The sequence below is a fragment of the Protobothrops mucrosquamatus genome, unplaced genomic scaffold, assembly GCF_001527695.2.
Source record: "Protobothrops mucrosquamatus isolate PMUCROS unplaced genomic scaffold, P.Mucros_1.0 scaffold618, whole genome shotgun sequence".
NCBI classification, from domain to species: domain Eukaryota; kingdom Metazoa; phylum Chordata; class Lepidosauria; order Squamata; family Viperidae; genus Protobothrops; species Protobothrops mucrosquamatus.
Window position 1 is genome coordinate 304973 of NW_015386914.1, and position 10000 is coordinate 314972.

General features: G+C 41.1%; 1 protein-coding gene across 2 annotated transcripts in view; it reads right to left on the bottom strand.

Moving 5' to 3' along the window:
• Positions 1 to 1977: 1977 nt before the first annotated feature.
• The window catches only part of LDB2 (LIM domain binding 2), a 337481-nt gene continuing 329458 nt past the window's right edge, over positions 1978 to 10000 (bottom strand). For both annotated transcript variants that reach the window (XM_015817658.1, XM_015817657.1), the window contains exon 8: positions 1978 to 2241. In XM_015817658.1, the coding sequence (XP_015673144.1) occupies positions 2011 to 2241 (231 nt within the window). In that variant the 3' untranslated portion in view covers positions 1978 to 2010. The remainder of the gene's footprint in view (positions 2242 to 10000) is intronic.

Here is a 10000-nt window from a genome sequence, read left to right on the forward strand (position 1 = left end):
TCCCCAACCTGTGGGGAACCTGAATATATGTATACTTTTCGAATTTGAGGTCAGTTTCACATTTGGACTTTTCATGCTAAATTGGCTATTTGCCAACAAATGCGACATAGACCCTGGCCTAACTTTTGAAGGAGAGGTCGGATCCGGAAAACACATGTTTTTTCGAGTTCCCCAACCTGTGGGGAACCTGAATATATGTGTACTTTTCGAATTTGAGGTCAGTTTCACATTTGGACTTTTCATGCTAAATTGGCTATTTGCCAACAAATGCGACATAGACCCTGGTCTAACTTTTGAAGGAGAGGTCGGATCTGGAAAACACATGTTTTTTCGAGTTCCCCAACCTGTGGGGAACCTGAATATATGTACATTCTGTTAGTAAGGAAATGTAAACAATTTTTTGTTAACATGGTTTATTGGCACACATATTGGCAAAGCAAACATAAAATACAGTTGTAACATAACAGATCAACTCACTGTATTTTTTACATGATGAATTGAAAATATCTAAATGAAAAAAATAGTTTATTTTATAAAATTTCACATAAATACATTTTAATCAAAATTAATTAATTTGAAGAACTTTACAAAAAATATTATTATACAAGAAATAAAGCATGAAAAGAACCAAATAAACAATATGCAATAAGAACCCAAATTGGTTTTTTTCAAATTGTTCACAAATTTGATGGATTACATGGCTTTCAAAATTCAGATCAACAGCAATTTTACAAAGCATAAACATTAATAGGGTACAGCTACCCTCCTTCCACATAAAAATATTTGTTACATCTTTGATGAAACAAAACGGCATTTATAATTGTTTCGGTGCTTTTCACAAGGGTATGAAAAACTTTGATTTAGAATCTGTTACATTGTTTGCCTGAAAGCAATGAAGAATAGAAATGGGAGTGAAAAAAGGCAAGAGATGGTCAACCTATGCCAGGAAAGAGAAAATTATGGAGATGTTAAGAAAGATTTCAGGAGAATTAAACATGTGTAACTTTGATCTCACAATTATTCCTAGCCAGTCACATAGCTAGATATGCATGCTCACACACACCCCCTTTCAAGAAACCTAAAGTTTTACCAATCATCTTTGGGACTGGATTTTTCAGATTTCAGAGTGGCAACATGCCTGCTCTGCTATGGATCAGAGCCATAAAAAAAGATATTGGGGTAGTGTTATGACCTTATTGCAACAGCTTAAAGGCTTATCATTTGAAATATCAAGGCTGCATTTTATAACTAGCAACATTAGGATGGTTGCATATTTAATAAAGCCGACATTATAATGGCTGAATCATTGCTGTCCCAGAAAGCCTGATTTCCTTCTCTGAGAAAATATTTTAATTTCAAACATTACAGTAGCATTCTCCACCATGTGGCCTCAGATCTTCTGGTCCTCATTTGCTGATTCAGATGGGGAAAGGTTTCAGCCCAGAATATGCAGACTAAATGATAACACTTTGCTACTGTGTTTTTTAAATAATAACAATAAGCTCTTTCTGGAGCCTGATTAAAAAAAAATCTTCTCCTCTTCTGCCTCTTGCCTTCTCAAATGGATCACCAGAAAAATCAATGGCATAGACAGAAAATAAAAGCTGTTTCCAAATTGTCTGCTCTTCCCATTTATATTGTAGAATAAGAAAAGCCAGGATGTCCTTTATCATGGTAAAAAAAGTCATTTGATCCTGAGCACTGACAAAAGGTATGGTCTTTATAGAATAAAAGGGGATTATCCTGGCAAAAAATCCTCCATTGAAATGTGAAAAATCATCATGAGGTGCTACTTACATATTTAGTTTCACTGAGGTCAGTGCCACGAATTTCCGAGATTATCCCCTGGGTGCTTACAATTTTTTTTTCTAATTTCAAAAAAGCTGTACATATAGAAATAGCTTCTATCTTTGTGGAAAATCTAGAGGTTTTTGTTCTGCTTACCTATGGAATGCTGTGAGATGAAGGTTAGTTGCTGTTACTAGCCAAGCAGGGGATGGGTATGGAGCTCTACTGGGAAGCCTGGGTTGTGGGGTTCTCAGACTTGGTCTCCTGGTTGGTAGAAGTTTTATTGTTCCAAGGACTGTTATTACCTAGGGCAGGGGAATTGTTGAAGTCTTCATCATCATCCAGACCATTGGCTGCATCATATTGCGTGTTCTCCAGTCTAGTGATCAGCCGCTCGTCTTCATCACCAAATTCTCCACCCATCAGAGTGGGTTCCCCAACAACCATCACATCCTGGAAAGGGATCCATGATTTGTTAACTGTTAGAAACTGGAACAAGCTAAACAAAGTATCTCAATTCCTATGAGAGGATTACCCCAAATCCTTCCACACATTCCCCCATATTATCACCGCCAGGCCTCAAAGGGGTATATTCAAACCTGTTGGAATTCTGTTTGTATATTGCTAACTTGGAAATCTAATTTTCAAAAATTCCAAATTGTTGACTGAAAGAGATGAAATAGTTGTGTAAAAAGGTGATGTGACACTGTATAGAATCAACACATTATTTACCAATTCACAATATTTGTGGGGTTTTCAGGTAGCAAAAGCAAGTAGTATCACCTCAGGAATAGTTTTATTAGTCTCAAAGACAGAATCTAGTGAAATTTGTTTCAACAAGATGCTTGGAAGCTGTCTCGGGGTTTTCCACATCAAAAGCAGAAGAGGGATAAACCAAAACTCCTGATCAGATCAGGGATGGTCAAAAAAAATCAAGATGCTGTCTGTGACTGCATGACTGAAGACTTGTTCACAGGCTCACAACCACCAATCCTGACTTTTCTGACCATCCTCCCCATATAACCCTGCCTGACTTCTTTAATCCTAACTTATTTCTCCCTTCATTGTTACAATCCTTTTAAAAGCTGCCTTTAATGCATAAGCCATGGAAAGAAAGAATGAACTTAGGAGTTCACATTCTTAACCAATGCATTTGATGTGTTGCCATTTAGTTATGATAATTGATTTAGATAGATACTTTAAAAAAAACCCAATGTTCACAGTGATTTGCATCATTACTTAAGTAATTAGCAAAAAACCTGCTGATTGTCAACAAGCCTGAATTTACCATCTGCTATTTCATGGTACTTCTCAGTAGCCCAGAAAGGTGCCAATCTGTCCAACTGCTATCAACCCCAAAAGTTGGGATGCTAATTGCAAATGGTCAGAAGGGGTAAGCAAGGAAGCAAGTAGGAAAGTTGTGTAGTGCTGTTGCTCTAAGTACAACAGGCCTTTTTTGCCCAGCACTCCTAACACACTTAGCTCTGCTTATTTGTTCTATGTTGCTTTGCTTTATTTGGATGGTTGGTCTGAGATGCTAAGTCCTTAGAAAGACTGTTTTCCTGAGGTGTTATCATAGTGAGGTGTTTTAAGCCAGGAAATCACAAGGACTCCCTGGCTGCCATTGTGGAAAATTTGCTGACTCTATATTGTTGCACAGGAGATGTCTGAATGTAGGATTCCTACACTCTTTGTAGGACCCAACATGGCAGGTTTGCTTATTCCCTCCATAAATGGGGAAAGCTCTCCTTTTTGGAATGTAGCTGTGGTGCTCCAAAACAGATAGTGACTAAGCATCAACCCCAGCCAGTATGTTCCACTGCCTGCTTCAAATGCGGGAAGGAAGGCCACCAAGCAGCCAAATGCAGAGCAAGAACCCCAGCCAAGAAGGGAGAGCATGCACCAAGCATGAAGACTGCCAAGCCACAGCCTTGCACAAAGGAGATGGCCCTGAGGAGTACCGAGGCCATGGAGCTTGATCCCTTGCCAAAAAAGAGGGGGACTCTGACCCCATTGGAGGAAGACCAAGAGTTCTCGGACACTGACTATGAGGATGACCCCTTAGTAAGTGGGCCGATCATGCCAATGACTATGCCTATAGAATTACATCTCCCTGAGGCTGGGAAGGGCGCTTCCTTAAGAGCCCTGCTGGATTTGGGATGTACTAGATGTCTGGTTAGCACAGCTTTAGGGGAGAAGTTGGGGATTTGCTTAAGAAGGCTAAAACCCCCCATCACGTTCTGCCAACTAGATGGGTCAGTCGCAGGAGGCATCCAAGCCACTTTCGCCACTCTGCCCCTGGGGATGAAAATAGGGACCCACTCAGAGACTTTAAGTTTCATAGTAGCACCGGAATGGAAGACCCCTTCTGGGCTTGGCCTGGTTAAAGAAATGGGACCCAGGGGTGGACTGGAGGAAAGGGCTCCTGAAATTCTCAGGGAGGGACAGAACGCCACAGGGCGCTGAGCATCATGCCCCTCCCCAGAGGGGCCCCCAACGGGAAGTGGCTGCAATTGCAAGGGGAGAGCAAATGCCAGACATACCAAAAGAATACCAGTATCTAAGAGATGTATTAGTAAATGGGGGTCTGATGAACTCCCTCCTCACCAACCCACTGACTGCGCTATTGATATTGTTCCAGGGGCTAAATTGCTGAAGCTCAAATTTTATTCAATGACCCCCAGGGAGCTAGATGAACTACGTGCTTTTATTGACAAAAATCTGGCCCAGGGGTTCATCCAACCAGCCTGACCAACAGACCTCCTGCTCTGTTTCAAGAAAAGATGGCTCTCTTCATCTCTGTGTTGATTATTGTGGATTAAATGTGGCATGCATGGAGAATGTATACCCCCCTTCTCCTCATGAAGGACATGTTAGCCCACCTGGCCAAAGGATTTTTTTTTTCAAAATTGTGGGAGGCTTACTACTGTGTCAGAATCAAGGAAGGGGGATGAATGGAAAACCACCTTCAACTGCCTGCTAGGCTGTTTCCAGTTCAAAGTACTCCCCTTGGCCTGCAAGGAGCACCCACAGTGTTCATGCAGCTGATAAACCAGGTGCTCCATGAACATTTGTACAAGGGGGTCCTAGTGTACCTTGCTCACATTCTTATTTATATCGAAACAAAAGTGGAAAATGTAAAGCTGATTAGGGCCGTACTGAAAAAACTCTGTGCAGCCAAATTATATGCCAAATTATCCAAATGCAAGTTTCACAAAGAAAAAATTGACTACCTGGGCTATCGGATCTCCCACGAGGGGGTTGAGACGGATCCAGAGAAGGTATGGGCAGTGCTGAAATGGGCACCTCCCTGAACCAGGAAGTAACTCCAAAGTTTCCTGGGATTTGCCAACTTCTACCAGCAGTTCATCCCTTCATTCACTCAAATAGCCCTCCCTATCACCAACTTGCTAAAAACAAAAGGTGGGGACAAACCAAAACCCAGCCAACCTTTGAAATTGATTATGGAATGCCAAGTGGCATTCGCAAAGGTCAAAAGACCTTTTTCTGCTGAATCGGTACTGAAATACCCAGACCCAGGAAAACCTTTTGTCATCCAAGTGGCACCAGTGATGTTGTGGTGGGGGCTGTGCTGCTGCAAGAAAATGTAAAAGGGAAACTGCATAAACATCATGGAAATTGACCAAAATGGAAATCGGTGGGCAATAGGGGAGAAAGACGCTTATGTGGTTTGATGGACTCTCCTTATATGGAGGCACTTCTTAGAAGGTAGCAAAATCCCATTCCAGGTCTGGACTGATCACAAAAACCTGGAAGCTTTGAAAACCCCTCAGAAACTGTCTCCAAAGCAAGCACGGTGGGCTCAATACTTCCAGCGCTTCAACTTCACTCTACGCTACTTACTTTGTCAAGATGCTTTGTCAAGAATGCCACAATACAACAGTTCCAAGATGGAAATAATAAAGCCCCTTCTCTCCGTCAATCAGCTGGCAGCTCAGGTCACTAAGAAAGAGCAACAGAAGGGGGAAACACCCATAGACAATGCTATCATAGCTGACTTTAAAAACCCTTGGAAACAGATGAGTGATTTGGCAGCCATAAAAACCTCTGCTCCATGCAGGATGGACCAGTGTGGGTAGGTGGGAAATTGTACACGCCTGCCAGCCAGAGACTAAAAACTATGCAAATGTGCCACAACTTGAAACTAGTGGGACATTTTGGGTTCATGAAAACCTCACACCTTCTCAAAAGACAGTTCTGGTGGCCCTCACTCAAAAAAGACATTGAAAGTTATGTTTCCAGTTTCCCCGTATGTGCTTCCACAAAACGGAGGCAGGGAAAAACGCCAGGGCTACTCCAAACAGTAGCTGAACCTTCAGCACCCTGGAGAGAGATTTCTATGGATTTCATCATAGAACTCCCCGAAAGCTCAGGAAATACTGTAATTTGGGTCATGACTGACTTATTCTCCAAGCAAGTCCATTACATCCCTTGCCAGAAAATTGCCACGGCTAAAGCACTGGCCAAGATGTTCCTGCATCACATTTATCACTTACATGGAGCACCACAATGCATCATTTTAGACAGAGGGGTCCAATTCATGTCAAAATTCTGATGAGCTTTTCTGGACCTCCTAGAAACTGACCAAAGACTCAGTTCTAGTCATCATCCACAGACAAATGGAAAGACAGAATGAGCAAATTCAGTACTGGAGCAATACCTATGTTGTTTTATTAATTATCAACAAGATAATTGGACGGATTTCTTGCCATTTGCCAAAATAGCTTATAACAATGCTGTGCACACCAGCACAGGCTTCATGCCATTTTGAGTGGCAATTGGGTAAGATTTTAACCCAATGTCTGAACTACTAACCCAAGAACCCATGATCCCCTCTTTAAAAGAGTGGATCAATCAATTGAAAAATATGTGGCCCATTATGTGCAAAGCCCTGGTGGAAGCCTGGGCGGCTTATAAAGCCCAAGCTGACAAAAAGAGAGTGGAACCTAAACCATTCCACACTGGGGACCATGTATATATGTCCACCTGGTTCCTTCAGTCCCTACAACCTTCAAAGAAGTTAGGACCAAAATATATAGGGCCTTTCCCTATAAAATGAATTATTAACCCAGTTACAGTGGAATTAGAATTACCAAAATCATTGAGAAAAGTCCACCCGATGTTCCATTGCAGCCTCCTTAAACCAGAAGTGGTATTGCCCTTAAGGCTGGCACCCCCTCCAGTCCCCAAGCCTATCATGGTGGAGGGAAAACAGCATTTTAAGATTAAAGAAATCCTAGACTCATACATACACCTGGGATTCACCCAACATTAGTAACATGGAAAGATATTCCTGGGGCTCATCCTGAGTGGGTGCAAAAAAATCATGTAAAAGCCCCAGACTAGTCAAATGCTTTCATGACCGCTATCCCGATAAACCTAAATGAACACTTAACCACTATTTCTTTTCCCCTTCTTGGTTATTTTTCTCTTCTCCAGTTGAATCTTCCATTCTTTTAGAGGGGCTGCATGTCAGGTCCCTTCGGAATACTGCCATAAGAAAGGGGAGGGGGAGTACGCATTGGTGTGAACTGAGGATGTTTCTGTATTACTAGCATTTATTTTTACTTTCGCTTTGATTTATCTACATAGGAATTAGGGAGGGGGGAATACCCTCAGGGCCATCTGTTTTCACTCCAGCAGACTGGCAAGAACAAGGCACCTGGACAACGGCCGGTTATCACCTTTTTGGCTCAAAGTTCTCATAACATGTTCACGCCAGTGGATTGGCTCCTGATGGATTGGGGCATTGGGGTGGGGCTGAAGAGTGACTTTTAGCTTAATGTTTTGTGCAGGAACTTCAGATTCCGCTTTTTATTCTGCCATCACTTTTTCTCAGTAAAAGATCCCCTTTGAAACAATGCCTGTTTCCTAAGTCGTGCTTTCCTGAGGTAGGTCCTTACACTGTCTTTAAATTTGTAAATAACTAGTTTCATATTTACTCGAGAATGTAATTGTGATGTGCTTTTAAAAATGTTTGCCATTACACTAAATAAATAAACTTCTAGTACAACTGCTTGTTGGTGATTTGTGATTCATCCTAAGCCAGCAAGAAACACAAGATAGGAACTGAGCAATCTTTCTTGACTTCATGACTGAAAGTTGGCTCAGTAATTATGGAGAATCCTCGCCACATAGGTTATGGGCATTCATGAGGGGGCAAGTGACCTCATGTGCAGCACAATGCCATCATGTACATGACTTCAGTCACATCATTAGCCTATAGATGTTGTGACATGCATGGTACCTCTGTGGCTTATTCAGGACCCCATTTGCTTCCTATGAACCATACCAAAGAAATGCAGGCCTGCTGATGTTTACCTAGGAACAGAAAAAGGAAAAGCACCCTAGATTTAAAAAATCCTTCTTCCTGAAGAAAAGATTAAAGAGAATAAACACTTCTACTTCTTGGCTGCATTCTCAAGAATCTTGAGATAACCCCATCCCTAATTTGAAATTAAACAATTTGAAAAAAAGAGTTTTCTTTCAGGTAGATTCACTAAAAGTCCACAAACTATGGATATAGAAAAAGGTTGTTTTCTATTTCTACCATTTAAAACTCTGTAATTTCTTCAACTTTGTCCTTCTTGGCTCTCTGTAACTACAAATCGTTTGGCTGGTACTCTTCTAAAGTCTCATTACTATTGCTCAAATTCATTTTTAAACTCCAACACTTTTTCTCTTTTACAGGTGCATCCTTGACATACAGTCACAACTGGTACCAGAATTTCTATTGTTAAGTGATTCACATGCAGTTTTGCAACCTTTTTTGCCACGGTTGTTTAGCAAATCAACGTAGTTGTTCATGTGGTCATTAAACAACTCCAGCTTCTCATACTGCTTGTTGGAAGCCAGCAGAGAAGGTTGCAAATGATATTACATGACTCCAAGATGCTCTAACTGTTGTAAATACACACGAATTGCCAAGTGCTTGAATTTAGATCATGTCAGCATGGCAATGCTGCAATAGTGTAAGTGTGAGGACTAGTTGTAAGTCACTTTTTTCATTGCTGTTCTAACTTCAAATGGTAACTAAATGAATGGTTGTTAAGTCACGGACTGCTGCATATTGCTGCTCTTCGGAGTAAGGATCTGCACCTCCACTTGCACAGGGCAACCCCCTTTTGCAATCATTTATCTTTTGTTTCCCCAGTCCTTCCTCTCTTGAAATGTAGTGGGCCCGATGCTTGAGGTCGACTGAGAAAGAGGAAACAAGTCTGGGTATTTGCTTTCAGATGTTGCTTAGGCATCAAATTTAAAGCAATTATTTATTGGAAGCAAAGAATTTAACCAAACTAAGTTCAAGGTTGCCAACAACAAGTTTGGTATTCATCATTAAAATATAATTAATAGATTACAAGGGTATATACTGAGATTAAGCAGAGAAAAAGAAACATGCATAAGGATCTTTAAAACGCAGGCTTGCATTTAATGTACCAATAGAACAGCAGCTCTCAACCTTTTCTATACCCTGCACCCCTAGAACGCTTCTGATACATTCCCGCACCCCTTACAAAAGTTCGAAATAATGGCAACGAATTATGCATATGCACTATAATTTTGAAAACCCAAGTTTTTGCTCCCCCTGGAATATCATTTTGCATCCCTGATTGGGAACCCCTGCAATAGAAGAAGATAGTTGAGAAGATGAGAAAAAGTGAGAAATGAGACAGTGTTGTGGGAATTAAGTAATGGCATGGGGGAAAAACTATCTTTGGGTCTAGCTATTTTGGCATGCAATGCTCTATAGCAGTGTCCTGAGGGGAGAAGTTGAAATAGATTATGTCCATGATGTGAAGGATCTATAGATATTTTCTCAGCACTCTTCCTGGTTCATGCAGTATACAGATCTTCAGTGGAAACAGGCTGGTTGCGGTTATTTTTTCCTGCAGTCCTAACTATCCATTGAAGTCTGTATCTGTCCTGTTTGGTTGCTGTGTCAAACCAGACTGTTATTGGGGTACAAATAACAGACTTAATAATTCCTCTGTAGAACTGTATCAGCAGATCCTTGGGCTATATTATGTTGCTTACTCAATATTATGTTGCTTACTCAAATGTGTTTTGAGCTATGTACAGTAAGTGCCACCTTTTCACCCCAATGCATTGTTGATGAAATTTGTATTTACAAAAACAAAAAAACAACCCACCTCCTGATGCACTGCAGTTCCAGCTTAGTATGACCAATAAG